Source organism: Pongo abelii, chromosome 20 (assembly GCF_028885655.2).
Source record: "Pongo abelii isolate AG06213 chromosome 20, NHGRI_mPonAbe1-v2.0_pri, whole genome shotgun sequence".
NCBI classification, from domain to species: Eukaryota; Metazoa; Chordata; class Mammalia; order Primates; family Hominidae; genus Pongo; species Pongo abelii.
In genome coordinates this window covers 22,386,338-22,414,077 of record NC_072005.2, presented here as the reverse complement: position 1 = coordinate 22,414,077, position 27,740 = coordinate 22,386,338, and the positions used below count along the sequence as shown (strand labels likewise).

Genomic DNA, 27,740 nt, shown 5'->3' with positions numbered 1-27,740 from the left:
CTTTTGTGACAGGGTGCAATTGGAGAAACTGGTTGTTTTACCAAGGCTTTGACTGGAAAAATATGCTTCCCTTTAAGGAATCAGGCTCAACTTGTAGAGCCAATAAAAGCTCCTTGAGCAAACTGGTCTCATACCTGTCTACACAGTCCCCGTACAGGGTTCCTAACATGTGTTGAGTAAAAAGTGTCACTTTGTAACAGGCCCAGGAACCCCATACACTTGGGACCTCAAGAAGAAAGGAATTCACCCAATTCCTCGGTATTTGAGATTACAAACCCATGAGGGGGCTTGGCTTTAAAAAGTTATATCATAGATTCCTTGTAGAACAGAGTCCCATCAAAGTGAATTTTAAAAGCCTATTTAAAAATAATTATACTTCCTGCACTTTATACAAACAATCAGGCCAAGTATAAGACTAAATTTTATTTTGCAAACAAGTCAGTCCTATCATGATGTGTTTTTAACAAAAATGAGAACTGGAGAGAAAAATTATGTTTCCAAACTTATCATACACTTGTCATTAAATTATAGTCTCATTAGTTTTTAAGTTTTTCCTTGCAATTTAGACTAACCCTGTTTATTCCTGTGAATCAACCAGTGATCTCCAGCTACAGTGCAGAAGAAACAGAAAGGAATGGTTAATGTAACAATCTGGATCCACGTTTCAGTTCTGGGCAATTATCCCACAAATTCTGTCAGGTGATAGGAGTAACTAGGGTACCCGTAACCTGGAGGTTTCTATGTTTGGGAAAATAAGAACAATGGAGCTAATGAAATCCAAGCCCCATGCACGCAAATCTTAGCAGGCATAACTATAGCCACCTGTTATCTAGGTGTGTCAGTAGCCTTAGGATTTTTGTGCTGTCATTACTCTCTTGTTTCATTTTAATACATGTCTTCCAATAACCCAGTTTGTCTTTTCTTGCATTCAGGCCATTAAACTCCAAATGGTCATGCAACTGGAGCCTCAGATGATGGCCACGTTTTACTGGAGACCCTTACATAGGCCTCTGATGGAGATCTGACTGCTGACTTGCCAAAACAGTGCCCCCTGTCAGCAGAGAGGAGTTAAGATTAGTCATCGTTCTTATCATTATCTTTATTCTAATGGCAGTTAGATGTACTTCTTTAGCTTAACATCAGCATAATGTAGGAACAAAATCTTTAAAAATTTAAGCAAACAAAAACCTACACCAAAAAAAAAAACTAACATCCACGAATGCATACATATTGATCTTTGTGTTGGCAGAGTCTGAAGCAGAACATTGGGTGAAGTTGATGCAGTTATTTTGACCACATTGGCATACTGATAAAATTATTTCTATTTGAATAAAATATGTCTACATCCTATAAACACTGCTTTGTACTGTAAATAATAAATGTAAGATCTCTATCCTTAAGAGGATTCTAATTCTCAACTCAATATATATAGAAACCCATTCCTCTGGTTCCTCCAAACTGAAGCCTCATTAAGGCTCAAATATAGAGTGAGAGGGATTCAACAACAGAGCATGTGAAACAAAAAGGATGAGGTAGGATAGTCAACTCTAAGGCCCAGATTGCCTTGGTGACCCCAATATAATAATATCAACTATTATGCTCACTAGCTAAAAATAAACATGAAAAGCTGAAAACACCATGGCTTAAATTTGATGGGACTGAGTCTCTAGAACTGTAGACAGTTATACTAAAAGAATTGAGCCAGAATGGCATGTATCTAAGGATTATTAAAGAGAATGTTTAAAAGCACATAAGTATTTGTTCCAAATCTCATTACAGTAGCGATATTCTTTTCTGTAATGTCAGCTTCCCCAAGCTAGGGATGCCATAGACTAAGACAAGTTCCTAATATGTTGCAGGCAATTATTTTCTACATTTAATGAACTTGCAATAAATTTGTAAAATATATTGGCCTCTGTTTCATGTATAAATCTCACTGAAAGGCACTATCCAGTAGCTATTTTTCTGAGTCATTTTTGGGATTTTCTGTTGCTTGATTCCCAACTAACGTTATTTGAATCTTAGTGATTTCTTTTTCTTTTTCTTTCTTTCTTTTTTTTTTTTTTTTGAGATGGATTTTTGCTCTTGTTGCCCAGGCTGGAGTGCAGTGGTGTGATCTTGGCTCACCACAACCTCCACCCCCTGGGTTCAAGTGATGCTCCTGCCTCAGCCTCCTGAGTAGCTGGGACTACAGGCATGTGCCACCACGCCGGGCTAATTGTGTATTTTTAGTAGAGTCAGGGTTTCTCCGTATTGGTCAGGCTGGTCTCGAACTCCTGACCTCAGGTGATCTGCCTGCCTCGGCCTCCCAAAGTGCTAGGATTACAGACATGAGCTGCCATGCCTGGCCGAATCTTAGTGATTTCTAAAGCCCCAGATGTAATAACAGAAAGAGAACAAAAATGAAGCCAAGTTACCCCAACAGTTCATATCTAATATATTTTGTTTTACGGATGAACCAAAAACCACACAAGCTAAACAAAAGTGGGTTTAATATTCAACCTGAGTTCAATGGTAGCAGTCAAAATCATATGTAAAACTTAGCAAAGTCACAATATAGAAACGCTTAGTCTGGTATTCCAAAAAAAAAAATTCTTATTTTGGCATTTTTAAAAAAGGGTAAATACATGAAATATGACAAAATATACTCCCTCAATTACAATAAAATATTTGAAATATGAATAATTTTATTCTTAATATTTACTATAATATATTTAGACAAGAGTTTCAGTAAAAAATACTTACAGCTACCATGTATGAATTAAAACAGCCCTGGGGGAAATAGTAATTTTTATTAATAGTGAATCCTGAAGCTCCAAGGATGTAAAATAATTTCTCCTGGGCACACACAGCTAATGAGCTACATAAAGCTCACATATGTTTAATTTTAAAATTTTTATTTTCCTGGCCGGGCCCAGTGGCTCACACCTGTAATCCCAGCACTTTGGGAGGCCAAGGTGGGCAGATCATCTAAGGTCAGGAGTTTGAGAACAGCCTCAACATGGAGAAACCACGTCTCTACTGAAAATACAAAATTAGCCAGGCATGGTGGTGCGTGCCTGTAATCGCAGCTACTTGGGAGGCTGAGGCAGGAGAATTGCTTGAACCTGGGAGGCGGAGGTTGCGAAGAGCCAAGATTGTACCATTGCACTCAAGTCTGGGCAACAAGAGCGAAACTCCATCTCAAAAAAAAAAAAAAAATTTCCCACTATTGTCTATGGTAACATAACAGCTAAATCTTAATCACAGAGTTGGAAGTTGGGAATAAATTAAGAAAAATACTATTTAGGCAGGATAGGTAATCAAGAAAGTGACCATGTCCTTGAAATGCAACAACCATGGTGATTGCACAATGACTGCATATTGTCAACAAAATAAACCACAGCATTTGCATAGTATTTCAGCTCATTCAAGCAACGCTTTCTCCAGTTAGATAGCATGCACATTTTGATTTTACCTGTTCTCAAACTAACCTTTTACTCATTATAATAGGAAAATTCACACTTGTGAGTGATTTAGGATGCTTACGAAACATGTGACGTATGAACAAGCATGCACAGCTACTGTGTTTGTGCACCAAGAGAACCACCTAGAACATGCTATTATAGTAACACCTGTTCCCACATCTTTTTTTTTGGAGACGGAGCCTTGCTCTGTCGTCTAGGCTGGAGTGCAGTGGTGTGATCTCGGCTCACTGCAACCTCTGCCTGCCAGGTTCAAGCAATTCTCCTGCCTCAGCCTCCTGAGTAGCTGGGACTACAGGTGCACACCACCATCCCTGGCTAATTTTTTGTATTTTTAGTAGAGATGGGATTTCACCATGCTGGTCAGGCTGGTCTCGATCTCCTGACCTTGTCATCTGCCCACCTCAGCCTCCCAAAGTGCTGGGATTACAGGCGGGAGGCACTGCGCCCTGCCTTCCCACATCTTTAAAAATAACTAAGTAAGATTTGCATAAATACAGTCTCCCTAGTCACAGTCTTTTCTGTCTCATTCTTATAAGCAGCCTGCCTTGAATCCCTTCTCTCTCAGGGTGTACTGGCTATTCTGCACCTAACTTTTAAAATAGTCATTCTCCTTTGCAATACTTTATGCTTCATTTCCTTTGTTGTGTGTCTCTAATTTTTTTTAACAAAGAAGACAAGAAGCGAGGTCTTACAACAGCCATCAAGACTATCATGGTTTGTTTTGTATTCTTTATTATCAATATTTTCTTCTCTGATATGTCAATATGCACATTTTAAACACAGACTACTTTTATTGAAGTCTACTATATAACACTGTTAAATTAAAAATTTAAATCACAAAATAACTTATCATAAAACCATGTATGTATTTCCATTTCAGCTTTATTACACTATTCAAAATTTTTGTAAAATTTCTGACACACAGTAAAATACATTTATCAAATTTAATATTTTATTTTATAATTTGAATTCAATTCCAAAGTGATTTATATTCAAGTTTATTGTTATATTTGCTTTTGACCAATTTAGGCTTTCCAAGCTAAAGATAAACTAAAGCATGTTTTCAAAAGTTCAAGAGATTTAAGCTTACTGGCATCAAATGCTCTGTAGTAAAAAAAAAAAAAAAAAAAAAACTCATTTTTTAATCAATATTTTAATAGTTTTATGTCTGAGTACTTAAACATCAAGGACAGGACTCTGAATGATGTTGATTGCATTCTTAATTTATTAAAGTAGAAGATAATCATCAAAGTCTAATAAGTGATGGATACAGCAACATAATACTTGACAAAACAATTCAAGAGATGTTTGACAAACAAGAAGGCTGCATAGGAACTACGCTGCATTACTAATGTAAAGTGTTCTCTCTCCCTCTCTAACTTTAGTCTTTATTGACAACCTTACAGCTGCCACATACTCACATACACAGAATAAGAAAAATTAACTCTTTTCCTAGAAGGCAGTGTCTCATCTTTATTATATTATACCTGTTCAACATTGCTGTGACAATGTTGTTCAAGTGTACTTTCTTTATAAGATAACCTGTGTGAATTTGAATAGATTGATACTGGAGAGAACCAGCTCAGAATACTCACTTGAACTGTCCCTTTGATTTTCAGGCAGTTAAAATGTTTTCGAAGGGTGAAAATAAACTGACTACTGATTAAGCAGAGAGTCTAACATAGAAAAAGGTTTTTCAATTGTTTGAAAATTACATTGCATGGTCTACAAGTTTTAAAATGTAAAATACGTAATATAAATACTGCACAACTAAATAAGGTAGAAATGAAGGAGCTGGCCACAAAGGACAGGCAAAACTCTATTATAGCAATATAGAAAAATATATATCTACGATCAGAAGAAGGTAACTTGAAGTATTTGAGAGACATTCTCTAAAAATCTACAAGTATTTTTAATTTCTACAAAAATGTTTGTTAGGCACTTTAATTTTCTTTGTTTCTTTCTTTTTGGGACAGAGTCTGGCCCAGGCTGGAGTGCAGTGGCGTGATCTCGGCTCACCGCAAGCTCCGCCTCCCGGGTTCATGCCATTCTCCTGCCTCTGCCTCCCGAGTAGCTGGGACAACAGGCGCCCGCCACCACTCCTGGCAAATTTTTTGTGTTTTTAGTAGAGACTGGGTTTCACCATGTTAGCCAGGATGGTCTCGATCTCCTGACCTGGTCATCCGCCTGCCTGGGCCTCCCAAAGTGCTGGGATTACAGGCGTGAGCCACTGCACCTGGCCAGGCACTTTTAATTTTCAAAAAAAATTTAAATGCATTTGTTGTCAGTTCGGGTTTTCTGAAGAATTTAAATAGAAACAATTACAATAATACGTATCAAAAATCAACTTTTCTGTTAATTGAGCAGTTTAATTTTCAGACCAAAAGAGTTAAATTTTACAAAATTTTATGCTGAAAATCAGAAGCCTCTTTCTTATAACCGGGAGAGATGACACAAAGATGCAGCTTTCATGTTGGGTGAAAGAGAAAATGATTATAGGGTTAGATAATTGTTTAATCAATGTTGATGTTTATTACTATTTTGTCTCAAACGATGTTGATAATGAAGAAATGGCCTTGATTGAAAAAATTTTTTAGAAACTTATCTTCTTAATCAGCCAAAATATTAACCAAAATAAGGCATAGAAAATATTTAACAGTCATAATTTACATTTTAAGAATAATCTACTTCTAGGAATAAAAAAAGGAAGGAAAAATGATATAAAAACAAATGAAAGTAAAGGATGTGGATTACTCACAATAGCTAATGTATGAAGTCAACCTAAGTGTCCATCAACAAGGGAATGGATAAAGAAAATGTGGTATATTTACACAATGGAATGCTATTTAGTCTTAAAAAGAAAGTCTTGCTATTTGCAACATTAATAAACCCAGAGGACATTATGCTAAGTGAAATAAGTCAGCAGAGAAAAAAATAATACCAATCTTATTTTTATGTAGAGTTTAAAAATATTCAAGCTCACAGAAGCAGAGAATATAATAATGCCTGGGACTGGAGGTGGAGATGTTGGTCAAAAGCAATGGGTCTTCCCTAAACCACTTACCTTAACAAATGAATTATTCTCCTATCAGTTTTAATTCAGCAAGGAAGTGAATTATATCCTTAAGAATCAAAACAGGCCAGACGCGATGGCTCACGGCTGTAATCCCAGCACTTTGGCAGGCTGAGGCAGGTGGATCACCTGAGGCCAGGAATTTGAGACCAGCCTGCCCAACATGGCAAAACCCCGTCTCTACTAAAAATACAAAAAAGTAGCTGTGCATGGTGGCGGGCGCCTGTAATTGCAGCTACTCTGGAGGCCGAGGCAGGAGAATCATTTGAACCTGGGAGGTGGAGGTTGCAGTGAGCCAAGATTGCACCACTACAGCCTGGGCAACAAGAGTGAAACTCCGTCTCAAAAAAAAAAAAAAAGAAAAAGAAAACTGAAGAAATAATATATTTATTAAAGTAATGCAGGATGTATGCTGAAATTTCAGAGGCTTAGCAAAATAATATATTTTCTGCTGACATCACTATCCTCTGGTTTTTTTCTTCAAGAGCGAAACTCCATCTCAAAAAGAAAAAAAAAAAGAAAACTGAAGAAATAATATATTTATTAAAGTAATGCAAGATGTATGCTGACATTTCAGAGACTTAACAAAATAATATATTTTCTGCTGACATCACTATCCTCTGGTTTTTTTCTTCAAGAGTGAAACTCCATCTCAAAAAAAAAAAAGAAAACTGAAGAAATAATATATTTATTAAAGTAATGCAGGATGTATGCTGAAATTTCAGAGGCTTAGCAAAATAATATATTTTCTGCTGACATCACTATCCTCTGGTTTTTTCTTTTGATGTTAAGAGGACTTCTTCATGATCTTTCAGAGATTATTTTTTCTTTCTTTTTTTTTTTTTGAGATGGAGTTTTGCTCTTATTGCCCAGGCTGGAGTGCAATGGGGCCATCTCAACTTATTGAAACCTCTGCCTCCCAGGTTCAAGCGATTCTCTTGCCTCAGCCTCCTGAGTGGCTGGGATTACAGGCACATGCCACCACACCTGGCTAATTTTTGTATTTTTAGTAGATGGGGTTTCTCTATGTTGGTCAGGCTGGTCTTGAACTCCTGACCGCAGGTAATCCATCCGCCTCAGCCTCCTAATGCTGGGATAACAGGTGTTAGCCACCGCACCCGGCACACTTTCATTTTCTATCTGCATCCTTCTCTTTCTTCAGCTGATGGATGAAAAAGGAGATGCTGAGAAGACACATTTGCTTTTCATCCACACATCATTTCCACTCACTATTAGTCAATGTGGGTAGAGCTGAGAATGCCAGTTTCCTGGCAGAATAGCCACTTCTCAGCAGTAAAAAACACACCAAAGTATAAATCTTTGATAAAAAGCTAACATACTTTAAGCAAAATAAGTATATGCATCAATAATAAAATGCTTGTAGATATTCATTTGGTTGATTTCTTTTGAGCTCAGGTAATATTGATCTAAAGCTAGCAAATATACAGCAGATAAATGAATATCACTGGAAATCAGAATATTGCCAATTAAGTTTTCTGTCAATAGAAGTAAAAATATGACCTCACACTAATAGTCCCACCTAGAGTTGTACAACATCAAATGCTTTTTATTAAAAATTGTATTTCATGTAAGTATTCAATTTATATGACCCTCCACTATTTCAATGCTTTCTACACTTTTATCAGTAGAAAACAGGCCAGCTGGTTCTAGGAAAGCACACAGTGCTATTGCTAGTTTAACAGTGATGATAAAGAGCAAAGAGCACTTGTTTGGGTGGTACTCACATGCCAAACTCTGTTTTGGGCCCAAAGTACTGGTTTTCTATTTTTCTCTTAATGTACTAATGAAATAGAATTCTTAGCTAAGAAGACTTTATCTCATTCAAGTGTGTATTATAGAATTTGATTGACATGTGTCTCTGATTTACCTGGAAAAGTAAATTTTTCTATGAATCCAAATTGAGTACTATACATAAACAATTCTTTTACTAAAAGCCTTTCAGAGGTAGAGTAAGATTTACAAAATTTTATTATAATATGAAAAAACTGTGTTAACCATGTTCTCAGTAATCGCTCTGAACAACGCATTCTTAGTTCCTAGTATTCACCAGAAGTCACTCGGGAAATTGGTGTCTCTGTAAAGAGGCAGAAGGAGGTGCTAAGTGGAGGTGCAGCACCTTGCACATGCTTTCCACATGCACCTATTAGGGTCTTACTTTAATTGGGCTGTCATTTTAATGGCTAGATACTTACTGAATCTAGTCATACTATTTTTTGGCAGATGATGGCATCTGTTACTCATTAATTTTATATAATTATTTGCTTGGCTGAAAAATAAATGTTAACATACTCTAAATTTAGTTTATATTTGCAATTTTTAATCTTTTAATGTTAAAGCAAATCAGAGAAGAGTAATGTGTATATTTAGTATGCTTTTTTTCTGCCTATCAGAATTCTTGTATTGCCTCAGAAATCTTAGGAAGTTACCTAAAAAAAAATTTCTTCTAATTTTTTAGCCAGAGTTTTATTTAGATTTCTAAAGGTCAATCATGTAATGATTGAGCAAAGCTAAAATCTTGTCTTTGCTTCTTGGTAATAACTGGCCGTTTTATTGTTTTTTATTTATTTATTTTTCTGGCCATTTTAAAAAGCATGGCAATTACGCCAAGACATTGTAAATATGTGGCTTTAAATTTATTCCATTTCAAATGTTTTCTGTTACCTTTAATCATGTTAATCTAAGAGAAATTATCTACATAACTGTTTATACATTCAAGAAATATTCATATTAAGGTGTTTAAAGTTCAATGTATTACAGTATAGTAGGATCTTCTAAAATTAGCAGTTCCTTATTAATAAATTCATTGTTTTCAAGGCTTTTCAATTATGAAAACAAATAATTAGGTATGCTTTCTAATTATAATTTCAATTTTAGGAGGGTACCCACTGGTCTCCATGGTATTTCTGAAATGGATAGTGTAAAACTGGGCCAACCAGAATGGTGCAGACATGCTGATTTATTAGAATGAGTTTAACTTTCTTAGTAGACTACCGGTATCCCAGAGGCTGATCATTCACTATGGCTTACAAAATGTTTCTCCATAATGCCAGTGGGCACTTTTGATCATGTTATCTTTTTCCTCTCATTGATGTGGTCATGTTGTGATTTTTTTTGTCACCTTTGATGCTATCTCAAATGAGAAGTGATTATTTCTTGCATGAATGAGACCCCCCCTTTTATTTTCGTCATGGAATTCTTCTGTCTTCCTGTGGAAAGCAACATGTGGGAAGCAGAAATGATGACAATATACAAACATTTCCTGCCATGTGACCACCAAAAGCAGCTTACAGCATGGCCCACCTAGAAGTCACTTACTTCCAGGCAAGCAGCAGTGTTTTACTATGATGTATCTCTTCCTCTTAAAAGCACCTCTAATTCAGTTTAGCCAAATTGAGATAATCTCCCTTTGGATGAACACCAAGTCAACATATTAGTAACCTAATTTTATGAGTGATTTCTCACCATAGTCACACCTTTTTTACACTCAAGAGAAAAGGAATGCACAGCAGATGTGCAACAGACTGGGAATCCTTGGGATCACCTTAGAATTTTGCCTACCCACCTGAATAGACTTTTAAAAGAGTCTTGTAGTTTATTTTGTTATCTAAGTAAACAAAGATATCATCTGCAAATAATTAACTACTTTCCAGTTTTATTTATTGCAAATATTACTATCTTTTTTGCTTAAATTATTTCTTCATGTACCATTCTATACATTCAAACAATCTTATAACAATATAAATGATTCAATTTTTGATTTTTATTAAAAATGAGTGTTTAAATGTTATTAAGTTACTGTGAGAATTAAAATTCATTAACACATAATGTTATGGTTAGTGCTCAGTACAAATTAGCTATTAATAAGATATTCATATGCTGAATTACATTAATATGTGCTTTAACACAAATATTTTTACATAACACACAAGTTTATCAACAAATATATATTTAATTTTTTTAAAATGTGGTAAATGGAATACAATTCAGCCTTAAAAGAAGGTAAATCCAATCATTTGAAACAATATGGATAAATTTGGAAGACACTATGCTAGATGGAATAAGTCTGACACAGAAAGACAAACACTGCATGATCTCATTTATATGTAGAATCTAATAAAGTTTAACTCAAAAAAGTAGAAAGTGAATAATGGTGACTAGAAGGCAGGGGTCTGAGAGGGAAATAGGGAGTTGTTAAAGGGTATAACGTTTCAAATAGACAGAGGCAAATAGGGTTTGAGATCTATTGCACAGCAGCATAACTATAGTAAACAATAATGCATTATTTCAAAATAGGAGTACATTTCAAATGTCTCACCACAAAAATGTTATTGATACATTATGTAACTTTACTTATTTTATATACATATATCAAAACATCACTTTGTACCCTGTAATGTATAAAACTGATTTTCCAATAAAAATACTTTTTTTTTTTTTTTTTGAGAGGAGTCTCACTCTGTCACCCAGGCTGGAGTGCAGTGGTGCGATCTCAGCTCACTGCAACCTCCATCTCCCAAGTTGAAGCAATTCTCCCTCCTCAGCCTCCCGAGTAGCTGGGACTACAGGCATGCGCCACCACGCCTGGCTACTTTTTGTACTTATTTATTTATTTTTGAGAAGGAGTTTCGCTCTTGTTGCCCAGGCTGGAGTGCAGTAGTGCGAACTGGCTCACTGCAACCTCCGCCTCCTGGATTCAAGCGAATCTCCTGCTCAGCCTCCTGAGTAGCTGGCACTACAGGTGCCCACCACCACGCCCAGCTAATTTTTGGATTTTTGGTAGAGATGGGATTTCACCATGTTGGCCAGGCTGGTCTCGAACTCCTGACCTCGGGTGATCCACCCACCTCGGCCTCCCAAAGTGCTGGGATTACAGGCATGAGCCACCGGGCCTGGCCTAATTTTTGTATTTTTAGTAGACACAGGGTTTCACCACGTTGACCAGACTGCTCTCGAACTCCTGACCTCAGGTGATCTGCCCATCTGGGCCTCCCAAAGTGCTGGGATTACAGGCGTAAGCCACTACACCCAGCGAGTACATTTTTTTTTTTTTTTAAAGAGATAAACGTTAAGAAATTGGGTCAGAGAAGAAGTGTTTCTTCATCTTAAAATTCCAGGAAACATACATAAATTAAAACATATACATATATATATATAAACACATATATATATAAATTAAAACATATATGTTTCCTGGAAGTATAAGAAATATATATATATATTTATATTTTATATATATATATATATTTCAAATGCCTTTCTCATTTAGTAATGTAGGTAGGTAAACTTTTAATATTATGAATAGTCTGAACCCAAAATTCAGAAATAAAATATCTTGATTTGAATGTTCAACATAATGTAATACTTTAAGAAACAGACTCTAAAGCAACTGTTTAAAGTTTTCTCTAAATGTCTAAGTAGATGATTTCCTTCACTTGTTAGAGAAAAAATATTTGAATACATATTTGTAAACTTCATTTAACAAATGAACATAAATACTTGGCAATAAGAAATTTATTAAACAAGCAGATGAAGAAACAATTTGCCTCTTTAATTTTAACACTGACAAACACTAGGCATTTAAGTGCTTATTTATCTAGTGTTACTGGAGTGCTAAGGAGCAGTACTCAACAAGAAATCTTTCCACAGATATTTGTAACTATGCTGTATGTGAAAATATGGGAATTTGCCAAAGATAGTATTAAAAACATCCAACTACAATTATAGCCCTGGACTGACTGATTAGAATAAACATGGGTTACAAACCACTGATTCGGCCACATTCTTTTTAGGCTCAACATTGATCATGAGCTAACAGAATCAACAAGAGCTAATAAATTTCCTGTACACTCACGATGTGCTGGGAACTCTTCTGGTAGCTTTATCAGTATTAATTGCTTTAATTTTACTAATACCCTAAGATTTAAGCACTATTATCCTCACTATACAGCTTAAGGGTTAAGCACAGGGAGGTTAACAAACTGTATTCAGGTCATACAACTCATAAGTGGCAGAACTAGGATGCAAACAGGAACCACCTCGTACTAAGTATCAATCTTAATCATTATGCCCAACACCCTCTCACCTAATGCTTTTTTTCCATTTCGAACGTAACATTTTGGCTTTGAATTTTCTACTTTAGTAGAATCTAAAAGGAATTTAAAAATCACTATTTATACCTTTAGATAGTATGTAGAACTGGATTTTTGGTTTAAAGTACTCATTACTAAGCCTAACAAAAATACATTGGTAAATGGCTACTAACAATGATATTTCTCTTATTATTTGAAAGAACCACTAATTTTACCTTTTATCAAATTTTTATATTAAAAGCTAGAATGAGCCTATAATTAAATAGAAAACTTATGGTCTGCATATACCTGATCATTTTTTGACTGGTTTACACTTTCTGAAAGTTTCAGAAACACTAATATCAGAATACTTTTTCCTATTTAATAATTAAAGAATATTAAGTTTTTACAGTGACTAAAATAGTTTGGAATTACTTTTTTTTTTTTAATTGTATTTACTTATTTTTTTTGAGATGGAGTTTCACCCTTGTTGCCCAGGCTGGAGTGCAGTGGCACGATCTTGGCTCACTGCAATCTCTACCTCCCAGGTGCAAGTGATTCTCCTGCCTCAGCCTCCTGAGTAGCTGGGATTACAGGCACCCACCACCACGCCCAGCTAATTTTTGTATTTTTAGTAGAGACAGGGTTTCACCATGTTGGCCAGGCTAGTCTTGAACTCCTGGCCTCAGGCAATCCACCTGCCTTGGCCTCCCAAAGTGCTATTACAGATTCATATGAGCCACTGCATCCAGTCAATAGTTTGGAATACTAATCAGTCACTTACCAATGATCAAGGAGTTGGTTACAGTTAGGTGAGTAAAAATCTGTAGACTAAACTGTACCTACTAAAAAAAAATCACATAAAAGAATATGGGCCAAGCGCGGTGGCTCATGCCTGTAATCCCAGTACTTTGGGAGGCTGAAGCAGATCTCAAGGTCAGGAGTTTGAGACCAGCCTGACCAACATGGTGAAACCCCGTCTCTACTAAAAATACAAAAGTTAGCTGGGCATGGTGGTGTGCACCTGTAATCCTAACTACTCAGGAGGCTGAGGCAGGAGAATCGCTTGAACCTGGGAGGCGGAGGTAGCAGTGAGTTGATATCATGCCAGTGCACTCCAGCCTGGGTGGCGGAACGAGGCTCCATCTCAAAAAAAAAAAGTAGAATTTCTCCAAATTGTTTTATCAAGATGTAAAATAAATATTATTCCAAATTTCAGATCCGCAGGTCATTGTATTGTTTTGCCACATTCAACATTCACACTTAAAAATATAAGATTCTGCCAGGCGCAGTGGCTCACACCTACAATCCCAGCACTTTGGGAGGCCGAGGTGGGTGGATCACCTGAGGTCAGGAGTTTGAGACTAAACTGGCCAACATGGTGAAACCCCATATCTACTAAAAATACAAAAATTAGCTGGGCGTGGTGTAATCCCAGCTATTTGGGAAGCTGAGGTAGGAGAATCGCTGGAATCTGGGGGATGGAGGTCACAGTGAGCCGAGATTGGGCCACTTCACTCCAGCCTGGGAGAGACAGCGAAACTCCGTCTCAAAAAAAGAAAAAAAAAAAAGATTCTGCATAGAAACATAAGTTGTGCTATAAATATATCATAGGAAATTAAATTTAAAATTGTTCATTTACCATTAACTCTATTTAGAATCTAATTTCTGAAATAATTTTTTTTACAAATTTTATATTTGCCATGCTTTTTGCAAGAATAAAACTTTTTTTTTTTACAAAGAAAAAGCTAACTGATGTAATCTTTTCACTTGTTAACAGTGTATGTCTATTCTCTTAATTAACTAATCTGAAAGTTTTATTGATAAGCAAATTCTTCAGTTAAAACCAATTTTTCAATGCCTTAAAAATACCAACTTTCTCATGAGAACCTACAAACTACCATGTAAAATGACATGGCATGAAGACAACAATGAGAAAACTGTAGTCATAACACAGTAAACGAAGAAACGCTGTGATGCATATATAGTTGGAATACACATAAGACAAAACTGAAGATTAGAAAATAAAAGCAGCAGAATTTGTGTTTAAATTCAGCAAGTCAGCTTTGCAGCCTGAAAATGTCTTCTCCACATGATGAATCAATGTTATTTCTTCACCATTGCTATTTTCCATCTCTAACTTGAAGTTACGAACTAACTCCAACAAAAATATTTATGACTTATTATAAAGCATGTTTTACTCAGAAGAACTGTCATATTTGTTTGCTACATTTATATGTAAAAACATCCTCATGACTTATGAAGTCTCCCTAGTACTTACCAAAGCAAATTAGCTCACTCAATAGATTTACTTATGTCAATTACAAAAAGTGAAAGAAACAATAAAGAAAATAAGGCTTATACAGGTTTCTCCAATAAAAAACAAAAATCAAACGTTAAAATATAACAATATAACTATTATAGTTATATAAAAACATATAAAAATATAACTAATTTTGTTATTACATCTAAAAATTACTTTGTGTGCACTCTTAAATTTCATAAAAATCATTCTTATAATCCCTGACCAGCTCACATAATGAGTACTTCATAAAATACAAAACAAGAAAATTATGGGTCTAGCATGAGTACCAGACAAGTAAAAACAGGGAATGTGCATAGGGAGATTCTGAACTATAAGCCCTAACATTTTACAGTAATGAATTCAATACAATGCACAGAGTATAGATTTGCTTTCAACATTTTCGAGGTTTTTAGTTTTCTAATAAGTCACCTTATTAAAATAATGTTTTGTTCCAATATTGCTTTCTCCTTCTGAAAATGGGTACAAACTCATACTCATACACACTTACTTCATAATTTTCTTACACCTAAGGTTTATCTTTGGAGTAATATATGTATACATTTAACTCTATGTAAATCAAAACTAAAAGCCTATATGTGTTTGCAGGCAGAGATAAAACATGTTCAAAGAAAAATATGTAATAAATTCTTTAAATATTTATTCAGGACTTGGAAATGTATCAATTTTATTTATACTTCTATATAAATTTTATTATGACCATAAAAATGACCCTGTAGTCAGAACAATTGTAAATTTTAAAATAAAGTACTTTTAATATTTTAAAATAACAGTATTTTTATTTTACTAATCAAATTGTTTGTAATAAAAAGGATAAATACTAGAGGTGATGGATGCCTCATTTATCCTGATGTAATTATTATATATTGTATGCCTGTACAAAAATATGCCATATATGGCATAAATATATACACATACTGTGTAACCACAAAATTAAAAAGAATAAATTTAAGAAAAAAAGGATAAAAATGTAACCTATGGGAAAAATATTTTTAACTTATTTGCAATTTGAAGCCATTGGCAGAAGAGATTACTAGAGGTGTTATTCCACTATGTTGCCAAATAGTATATTGTTACCATATTTTACCTACACCCTTGAGTAAGGTGGGGTATGTTAAAGTTAGTGGAATAATAATGCTCCACTGAATGCACAAGTCTTTTTTTTTTTTTTTGAGACGAAGTCTTGCTATTGTTGCCCAGGCTGGAGTGCAATGTCGTGATCTTGGCTCACTGCAACCTCTGCCTCCTGGGTACATGTGATTCTCTTGCCTTAATCTCCCAAATAGCTGGGATTACAGGCACCCACCACCATGCCTGGCTAATTTTTTGTATTTTTAGTAGAGACAGGGTTTCACCATGTTGGCCAGGCTGGTTTCAAACTCCTGGCCTCCATTGATCCGCCCGCCTCAGCCTCCCAAAGTGTTGGGATTACAGGCGTGAGCTACTGTGCCCAGCCTGAATGTACAACAGTCTTAACGTGGTAAAAGAAAATATTTAATTATAAATTAAGTCCACACATAATCTAAAAATTTTTAAATGTACTGCATTTTATTAAATAAAAGTATAATCAGTAACATTATATGGTACTATTTTAATTAATTTTAACTTACATTTAACTAAAATTAAAAATGTTTTTCTCTCATAACATGAGCAACTACTTCATACATCACTAAGTTAACCACAAAGAGCCTCTTCACTTAGACTCTTATGCATCTTATATTTCAATGTCCTTACTATTTTATAGAAGAGGTCGTATATAATTCCCATCTAATAAAGTATCTCTCATATCTCTGATGCAGCAATAGTTGATCACATGCTTTCACAGGTGAATACAATAGAAATGAAGAAACAGCATGAAGTAATTTGAGAGTTGACTTACATCATTATTTACTTTTAAGAAGTTTTATAATTTTATCAAAAAAGTATACTTGAATTATGACTTCTCAATGTCTACTCATTTTAAAGTTATATAAAATTAATTTACTCACCAACTGTAGTTTTGGATTTTCTATACTCAGCAATCTGATTTAGTGTAATGTCTGAAGTGTCAGTGCCTTAGCTATTTCTACTGTTAATTCTCTGATAATTATATAAACTCAATTTGAATTAAATATTTCTTCATATTTATTGCATCTGCAAAAGTATATTTTAGTATGAGCTCTTGCATTTTCTAAGCTATAGTTATGGAAAAAATGTTTTTCCAAATTCATTACATTTGCTGAACTCTTCTCCAACATAAATTTCCTAATGCTGAACAAAATTTTAGCAACTACTTCAGGGTTATTCTCTAGTACAAAATGTGTACAATAAAATCTGTGATACAAGTAAAAGCACTACAACCCCCTTTATATTTGTAATGTTTGTCTTCAGAATAAACTCTTCTTCACTTTAAAGCCTTATATTTCTGAAAGATCATTTGATAGTAATTGTATTTATAATACTTTTATTAAGTATGAACTCTCTGATGTGTAATATGTGAGCAAATATTAATGACTTCTCCACATTCTTTATATTTGTACACCATTTCTCAACTATAAATGCTTTCCTGGACAATAAGTTGTGAACACTGGTTAAAAGTTATATTCTTCACACTTGGAGTTTCTCCGGTATAAATTATTTTACCTGCAATCAAGTGTGAAAACCATTTAAAAGTTTTTCATGTTCTTTGTATTTCTAGAGTTTTACACCAGTATAATTTTTTTTTTTTATGTTTAGAAAAGTTTGAGGTATTGTTAAAAGCACTGTGACATCAATCAGGATTGTAGAGTTTCACTCCAGTATGAAACATCTTATATCTGTTAAGAATTGAGGACTTGTTAAGGGCTTTGTGACATTCTTCACACTAGGATTTCTGTCCAGTATAAATTATGTGTAATAAGGGTTGAGAACTTTTAAAGGCCTTCTCACATTCTTCACATTTGTAGGCTTTGTCTTCCACATGAGTTCTCATGTTTAGTAAGAGTTGAGAACTGGGTAGAGGCTAGGCATTTCAAGGGTTTCTCTCCAGCATGAATTATTTTGTGCTTAGTAAATGTTGAGGATTTGTTAAAAGCCAGGCCACATTCTTCACATTTGTAGGGTTTCTCTATTATGAATCCTCTTATGTTTTACTAAACATAAGAGGAACAGTCAAAAGCTTTGACACATTCTTCACATTTGTAGGGTTTTTCTCCATTATGAATTATGTTTAGTAAGGTTTGAGGAATGGTTACAAGCTTTGCCACATTCTTCATTATTTGTTGGAGTTCTCTCCAGCATGAATTCTCTTATGTACGGTAAGGTATGAGAAACGATTAAAAGGTTTGCCACATTCTTCACATTTGTAGGGTTTCTCTATTATGAATCCTCTTATGTTTTACTAAACATAAGAGGAACAGTCAAAAGCTTTGACACATTCTTCACATTTGTAGGGTTTTTCTCCATTATGAATTATGTTTAGTAAGGTTTGAGGAATGGTTACAAGCTTTGCCACATTCTTCATTATTTGTTGGAGTTCTCTCCAGCATGAATTCTCTTATGTATGGTAAGGTATGAGAAACGATTAAAAGGTTTGCCACATTCTTCACATTTGTAGGGTTTCTCTCCAGTATGAATTACCTTATGTTGAGTAAGGTGTGAAGACCGGTTAAAGGCTTTGCCACATTCTTCACATTTGTAGGGCTTCTCCCCAGTATGAATTATCTTATGTTGAGTAAGATGTGAAGACTGGTTAAAGGCTTTCCCACACTCTTCACATTTGTAGGGTTTCTCTCCAGTATGAATTATCTTATGTCGAGTAAGGTATGAAGACCGGTTAAAGGCTTTCCCACACTCTTCACATTTGTAGGGTTTCTCTCCAGTAAGAATTATCTCATGTTGTGTGAGGGTAGTAAGAGCTGAGGACCAGTTAAAGGCTTTGCAATATTCATCACATTTGTAGGCCTTCTCTCTAGTATGAATTCTCTTATGTTTAGTAAGGTGTGAAGACCGGTTAAAGGCTTTGCCACACTCTTCACATTTGTAGGGTTTCTCTCTAGTATGAATTATCTTATGTTGAGTAAGGTGTGAAGACCGGTTAAAAGCTTTGCCACACTCTTCACATTTGTAGGGTTTTTCTCCAGTATGAATCATCTTATGTCGAGTAAGGGCTGAGGACTGGTTAAAGGCTTTGCCACACTCTTCACATTTGTAGGGTTTCTCTCCAGTATGAATTCTCTTATGTTGAGTAAGGGTAGTAAGAGCTGAGGACCACTTAAAGGCTTTGCAACATTCATCACATTTGAAGGGCTTCTCTCTATTATGAATTCTCTTATGTTGAGTAATGTGTGAAGACCGGTTAAAGGCTTTGCCACACTCTTCACATTTGTAGGGTTTCTCTCTAGTATGAATTATCTTATGTTGAGTAAGGTGTGAAGACCGGTTAAAAGCTTTTCCACACTCTTCACATTTGTAGGGTTTCTCTCCAGTATGAGTTATCTTATGTCGAGTAAGAGCTGAGGACTGGTTAAAGGCTTTGCCACATTCTTCACATTTGTGGGAATTCTCTCTAATATGAATTCTCTTATGTCGAGTTAGTTGGGAAAGCATGCAAAATGATTTGCCACATTCTTTACATTTGCAAGTTTTCTTTTCAGTATGTCTTATCTTATGTCTATCTGAATTTGAAAATTTATAGAAGACTTTTACATATTTATCACACTGATATATTTTGCTCTGGGTAGTTATCAGACATTGGTTAAGTCCATTATAACCTCCTTTGCACACCTTACACTCATCCACACTTTTACAGCCCTTTCTTAATTGTAAATTCTCATGTTCACATTTATCATATCTCCTCAGTATGACATTTTGGAGAAAGTCTTTTATGTCTCGCTCTGGGCAAAGGTCTTCAGCAATATGAGAACACATAACTAAAAGAAATAAAAACAACAAATTACTCTACTTACTAGACTCAGGTAAATATTTTTTACAAATCTAACCTATAAAACTGTATACACTACATAAGCAAGATGGCATAGCAAAATACCACAGGCTCTAATTTATTCAAAAACATATAAAATGTAACAAAAACATACTGACCAAAACACATTTTTGGAAAATTTATAAATGAGTTAAGTGTGTAAAGTGCCCCAGGTTAACACAATGTAAAAAGCAACACAGAAGAAAAAGAAAAATCTGTTATATTAACCCAACACAGTACTTCCTTCTCCTCAGTATAACATAGTGACCTTAGAAGTAAATTGCCAACTCCTTGTTTCTATTTAAAAGACAAGAAAAATATTGGCACATACATTTCTATGTCTGGCTTTTAGGGGTCTTTCAAGACACTGGTTTCATTCTCCCATTAAATAAAATGCTGAAAAAAAAAATAGCATACTTTAGAATGACAATTTGAGACTGCTGAGACCAAAGGTAAATGTTACAGCAGCAGAGAGCCTGCAGTACCACAGACAGGTAACAAGTGTAGCAAGTGATTGATAACTAGGAAGAAGCGCAAATAAACTTTCTAAACTAGAAAATAAAACATTTCAGATCAGACACATTCTAAGAACATGTTTGAAAGGCTCCCAGAATGTCTAGCCATGACAACTGGTTTTAGATTATGCCAGGATAAAGCTACATTGTAAAGATTGTGACAGGTAGCTTTTTTTTTTTTTTTTAAATGTCCAAGTCTCAAAGATTACAATGTATACAAAATATTAGGGCAACATGGCCCCATCAAACAAATCATGAAATTTTCAGAAAGCAATCATTATAAAATAAAAATGTATAAATTTTAGAAATTTAAAATAAGTTGAATAATACTCAACGAGTAAAAGGAGCACAGACAACTACTGAAAATCAGAAAAATGAGAAAAACAGCAAAAATATTAAAAGCATTTTAAAAACAATTGTGGAGGTAAATAATACAAAGATAATAACTAACCAATTCTAAAAGAAAAAATGATATAAAAATAAAGAAGTTCAACAAACAAAAATACACATACAAGATATTTATTTAAAAAACACATATATAAGAACAACTTAAAATGTCACAGACAAGACACAATCTCAAGAACTGCAAGACAAAAGTGATGTGTCATTTATAAGCATAGAGTTACACACTAAACAGTGAGTTTTTCAAAAGAAAATTTTGCAGGCAAAAGAAAACTGTGTGATATTGTCAAAGTCCTGAATAAAAAATGCTGTCAGGTGAAAAGAATAATCATCAGCAAAAACATCCTACCAAATAAATTTAAAAAAAAAGACCTAAAATAACCAAATTCTGAGACAGTATATTAGCACTGCATATGGCCTATATATATATCAAAGATGCTGAAAAAAGTTTCTTCCACTGAAAATAACATGATGCAAGAAAACAACACATACTCATATAAAAATATATGTTCCTGGGAAACATACATACACACAAATAGAATTCCTTAGCATTCTCATAATGGGACAGAAAACATTTATAATTGTGCTCTAAAATTAGAAAAATAAAAGCACAGAAATTATTGTGAATATCTGTTAATAAATATACAACATATAATCAGCAATATCAATAACAAAGTTGAGGGCAGATGTAATGAGGAAAAATTTTTGTATATAACTGAAGTTCATTTTTCACCAGATTAAATATATACTGCTTTATCTTTTAGAGGTTTTATGTAATCCCTAAGGTACCACAAAGAAAATATCTGTATAGACACCCAAAAGAAAATAAGAAAGAAGTGAAACCATATCAATACTAAAATGAAACAGACACAACAGAAGACAGAAAGGGAGAAAATGAGGGACAAAGATACAAGAATCAAATAAAATAATTAATCAAATAATAGAAGTCTTTGTCTTTTAGAAAATTACTTACATATAGGTATAATTAGCTTTCTAGTCAAGAGACATAGTTTCAATAAAGGGATTCATTAAAAAACATTAAAACTCAAGGCCTGACTTGCCTTTCTACAACAGTCAGTTTAGAACTAATAATAAAAAAAGCCTGAAAGTGGCAAGATTGATGTAGGCATTTTATCCAAATATTAACCAAATGAGAGCAGAAAAGGTCAAAATAGTATTACACAAGCTACATCGTAAGTCAAAAACTCATATTATATAGAATGTATATGAAGTCAAAACTCCAAAAAGACAAAGAAGGACATTAAGCAATAATAGATTGATGGGGAACCTATGAAAAATTTGTATATACTCATGTTTGTGTGTTTGTGTGTGTGTGTGTGTGTATGTGTGTGTGTATCTCACATTAGGGTTCCAAATATGTAAGGTAAATATGGACATAATTGAAGAAACACATAGAAAGCAATATAATTATAGTAGGATATTTCAATACCTCACTTTCTCTGATAATAATAAAACAAGAGAATATTAGTAAGGAAACAGTGGACTTGAAGGCAGTATAAAACAAGTATTTCTAACACAGATATAGAGAAAACTTCTCAACATCAGGAAACACACCCTTTGCAATAGCTCATACAATCTTCTTGATAGACCACCGGTTAGGTCAAAAAATAAATCTTAACAAATGTTTTAAAACTAAAATTTTGAGCCAGTCATGGTGGCTCACACCTGTAATCTCAGCACTTTGGGAGGCTGAGGCAGGTGGATCACCTGAGGTCAGGAGTTCAAGACCAGCCTGGCCAACATGAAAATACAAAATTAGCCGGGTGTGGTGGTCTCCACTGAAAATACAAAATTAGCCAGGTGTGGTGGTACCTGCCTGTGATCCCAGCTACTTGGGAGGCTGAGGCAGGAGAATCACTTGGACCCGGGAGGCAGAGGTTGCAGTGAGCAGAAATCGTGCCACTAAACTCCAGCCTGGCAACAGAGCAGGACTCTGTCTCAAAACAAACAAACAACAATGAAAAAAAAAACTAAAACTTTGGCCAGGCACAGTGGCTCATGCCTGTAATCCCAGCAGTTTGGGAGGCCGAAGCGAGTGGATCACCTGAGGTCAGGAGTTTGAAAACAGCCTGGCCAACATGGTGAAACCCTGTCTCTACCAAAAATAAAAAATTAACTGGGCCTGGTGGCATGCGCCTATAATCCCAGATACTCAGCAGGCTAAAGCACGAGAATCACTTGAACCCGGGAGGCAGGAGTTAGCCGAGATCACGCCACTGCACCCTAGCCTGGGCAACAGAGTGAGATTGTCTCAAAAAAAAAAAAAAAAAAAAAAAACACCCTAAAATTTTCTGGATTACTTTCTATGAACAAAATGGAATAAGAATATGAAACAATGAAAAAAACTAAAAATTTCACAAATATATAGAAATTAAATGATACACTCAAGCATGCTCTTGTTCAAAAGTTAAAATAATTAATATTGTATAGATGTTTATACTGTTTAATGTAATCTACAGATTTAATGCAATGTTTTTCAAATTTCTCATTGCATTTTTGAAAAAACAGCAATAGCAAACTCAGGAGTGCTATTGCAAGAGACAACAAAGTACCCAACAATCTTCAAAAAAAAAAAAAAAAAAGAAACAATGTTGGTGGCATTATAATTCCTTATTTCAAAACAGATTACAAAGCTACAGAATTAAAACAATTTGGTATCCGTATCAAGCTGAAAACTAGACAAATCAAACAGAATGCAGCACATAAACTTTCATATATATGGTCATATAAAGAGTTATTTACATACCCATAATAATTGTAGCATTGTTACGGAAAGCCAATAGTTAAAAACGATGCTAATTTCTGTCACCAAATTATTTAATAGATATAATTTGAAATGTAAAAATACTGGAACATCACTCAGTTTTCTTTTTTTTTTTTAGAGATGAAGTCTTGCTCTTGTCCCCCAGGCTGGAGTGTGATGGCGTGATCTCAGCTCACTGCAACCTCTGCTTCCCGGGTTCAAGCAACTCTCCTGCCTTGGCCCCCCGAGTAGCTGGGATTACCGGCACCTGCCACCACACCCAGCTAATTTCTGTATTTTTAGTTGAAACGGGGTTTCACCATGTTGGCCAGGCTGGTCTAGAACCCCTGACCTCAGGTGATCCACCCACCTTGGTCTCCCAAAGTGCTGGGATTACAGGCGTGAGCTATCGCGCCGGACCACATCACTCAGTTTTCAAAAAGCAGAAAATATTCTAACAACTACACAGATAAATCTTGATGATATTTTGCAAAGTGACATGAGCCAGCCACAAACAGACAGAGATTGTATGAGATATATAAAGAAGTTACACCCTAGGAAGAGAAAACAGAGTGGTGTTTCAAAAGTGCCATAATACTGGAAAAATTGGTAGTTGTATAATGTGTATTGAGATTTAGCTTTGCAAGATAAAAACGCTTCAGCAATATGTTGCATAACAATGTCAATATAAGTAAAGTGAATATTTGAAAATATTTTATTATAAATTATTATGTGTTTTTGACAAGTAAAAATGAACAATGGTAGCTAGAAGAGAAATTTAGTTATGAGTTTAGTTTTTCGAGATGGAGTTTCACTCGTCGCCCAGCTGGAGTGCAATGGCGCGATCTTGGCTCACTGCAATCTCCACCTCCTGGGTTCAAGCGATTCTCCTGCCTCGGCTTCCTGAGTAGCTGGATTACAGGCGCCCACCACCATGCCCGGCTAATTTTTTTGTATTTTTAGTAGAGACGGGGTTTCACCACTTTGGACAGGCTGGTCTCAAACTGCTGACCTAAGGTGATCCACCCACGTTGCCCTCCCAAAGTGCTGGGATTACAGGCGTGAGCCACCACAGCCTGCCAGTAGTTTTTAAATTATCTTCAAAGCCAAAAGTATTTCTTTCACAGAAAAATAATATAGATTCATGAATAAACAGGATATGGAAGATTCACAAATAAATAGAATGTTGAAATTAGGAGAATTTTTGTGGCTACTCATCTACACAGGATTAAACAACCATTCACAACAAACCTACACAACAAATATACAAGTTATAAAGAAACACAGGGATAATATTTATAAAGGCAAACAAACACAGAGACAATTATATTGGCACTAGATGTATGGCTGATTCATATTTGATTTTGCTCCACAGTCTTAAATTGTTCAGAACTAAATATTGTCATACACAATTATAATATAAACTGAAAAATCAAAACACAATTAACTGGTATGAGATGGTATGTTCTAAAATATATAATACAAAAATATAAAATTGCAAAACAAATTTAAAACGTAGAATGTAATACTTATTGGACAGCATCAAGTCGATCAATATATTCATGAACAAAATGTTGGAAGAAGACTATAGGGAAAAAGTAATACAGAGTTTACTTGAAAATGAAAAAGACTAAGTACTTCCCAAATTTTGAGGTAATAAAATCATACCTGACCAATAATACTTGATGTGAAATTATTTTACTTCAAAAAAAGATAAAAATAAACACTTTCCAAAATAAAAGGTGAAAGTGTTCATACGACTAGCACTGTCCTATAAAAAATGCCACTTGGTGGCGAGGCACAGTGTCTCATGTCTGTAATCTTACAGTTTTAGGAGGCCCAGGCAGTCACATCACTTGGGACCAAGAGTTCAAGAACATCCTGAGGAACATGGTGAGACTTTGCATATAAAAACAAAGAAATGCTACGAGTCCATTATGTTGAAAAATAATATTCGCACAGCATCATATGACTATGTAAATATAAAGCTCCCTATTAAATGTAAATATACAGACACACATAGAATCCTTTACTATTATAATGATGGTGCATAAAATCCCTAAATTTCTTCTATAGAATATGAAAAACAAAATATAAATCTGCATAAATCTGTTATTAGATATAATTTGTAATATTAACAAAAATGTAGAGGAATAGTATTTGTATTCAGTTGAAGTTGTTATGAGATTAAAATATATTGTTTTAACTTTAAGATGTTTTATGTAATCTTCATTTTTCAAGATGATTATGAAGATAATATTTATAGAAAGTATGCTAAACAAATAGAAAAGTAACGCATGTCACTATAAAATTAAAATTTAAGGTGGTAAAATAGGAAATGAGAAAAAACATATCTATAAGAGCACATAAAACAATAATAATAAAACTGGTAATAGAAACATTTCTTTAAGCAATTATTTTAAATACAAATTAATTAAACTATTTAATTTAAAAAAATGTAATCCCAGGACTTTGGGAGGCCAAGGTGGGCTGATCACTTGATCTCAGAAGGTCAAAACCAGAGCAGGCAACATGCCAAAACTGTGTCTCTACAAAAAATACAAAAAAACTAGCTGGGTGTGATGCCACATACTTGTAATCCAGCTGCTTGAGAGGCTGAAATGAGAGGATCATCTGAGTTTGGGAGGTTGAAGCTGCTGTGAGCCATGATCAAACCACTGCAAACCAGCCTGGCTGACAGAGTGAGAACCTATCTCAAAAATAAAAAATTAAATAAATTATATTTAAAAAATTAAATGCCTAATTGGCTTAAGAAAAACAGCATACAATATGCTGCATACAAGAGATTCATTTTAGAATTTAGTTAAATAGGCTGAAAGTAACAGAATGAAAAAAAGCTATATTCCATGCAAATAGTAACTATAATTGGGTGAGGTAGTCATAATTACGGTAGACATAATATGTCCTAAGTACTAGCATGAGACAAAGATTGATATTATATAATGGTAAAATGGGTCAATTTAACTGGTATCTATCCATATGCATATGTGTATATATATACATTTACCTACAGATATGTGTATATATAACATATATATGTATACACAAAGATATCTATATAGGGCCGGGCATGGTAGCTCATGCCTTTAATCCCAGAACTTTGGGAGGCCGAGGCAGGTGGATGACGAGGTCAGGAGTTCGAGACCATCCTGGTTAACATGGTGAAACCCCGACTCTACTAAAAATACAAAAATTAGCTGAGCATGGTGGCACGTGCCTTGTAGTCCCAGCAACTCGGGAGGCTGAGGTGGAAGAATTGTTTGAACCTGGGAGACGGAGGTTGCAGTGAGCTGAGATCCTGGGCAACAAAGCAAGACTCCATCTAAAAAAAAAAAAAAAATCTATATAGATATATAATATCTGAGCTGAGATCCTGGGCAACAAAGCAAGACTCCATCTAAAAAAAAAAAAAAAATCTATATAGATATATAATATCTGAGCTGAGATCCTGGGCAACAAAGCAAGACTCCATCTAAAAAAAAAAAAAAAAATCTATATAGATATATAATTAATGTATTTAATAAAATACTTATCTAGCTATATGTATACGTATATATAATATCAGGGCTCCAAAATATATAAAGCAAATATAAACAAATTGAAGCAGGAAATACATAGCAACATAGTTGTAGACATCAAGACCTCATTTTCAATAATAAATAGAAAATTCAGATAAAATAGCAATAATAAAACAGAGAACTTAGAAAACATTATAGACTGTATAAATTATTTTGAATATACAGGAAGTCCGATAGTAGATAATTTATTAAAAAAAAAAAAGATTTGGCTCACAGTTCGGCAGACTGTACAAGAAGTGTGTGCCAACCAACATCTGCTTCTGGTGAGGGTCTCAAAAAGCTTACAATCATGGTGGAAGGCCAAGAGTAACTGGTAACTGGACACACCACATGGTAACAGACAGCAAGTGTGAGGTGAAGGAGCCAGGTTCTTTTAATGAGCCAGCTCTCTTTTGAATTAATAGAATGTGAAATTTTGATTACAAAGAGGATGGTGCCAACCCATGCACAAGGAGTTTTTCCTCACAAACCAAACACCTCCCACTGGTCTTACATCCAACATTGAGAATTACATGGCAGCATGAAGTCCTCATGCCTATAACCCCAACACTTTGGAAGAACAAAGTCAG

General features: G+C 34.7%; 2 protein-coding genes across 2 annotated transcripts in view; one reads left to right on the top strand and one right to left on the bottom strand.

Moving 5' to 3' along the window:
* Positions 1 to 27,740, top strand: part of LOC100936299 (zinc finger protein 208) — a 255,057-nt gene that overhangs the window by 84,429 nt on the left and 142,888 nt on the right. The window lies entirely within an intron of this gene.
* The window catches only part of LOC100443599 (zinc finger protein 257), a 247,528-nt gene that overhangs the window by 189,012 nt on the left and 30,776 nt on the right, over positions 1 to 27,740 (bottom strand). The window contains 2 exon segments of the mRNA XM_024237296.3: positions 3,167 to 3,208; positions 18,931 to 19,841. Coding sequence (XP_024093064.3) covers positions 3,167 to 3,208; positions 18,931 to 19,841 — 953 coding nt within the window.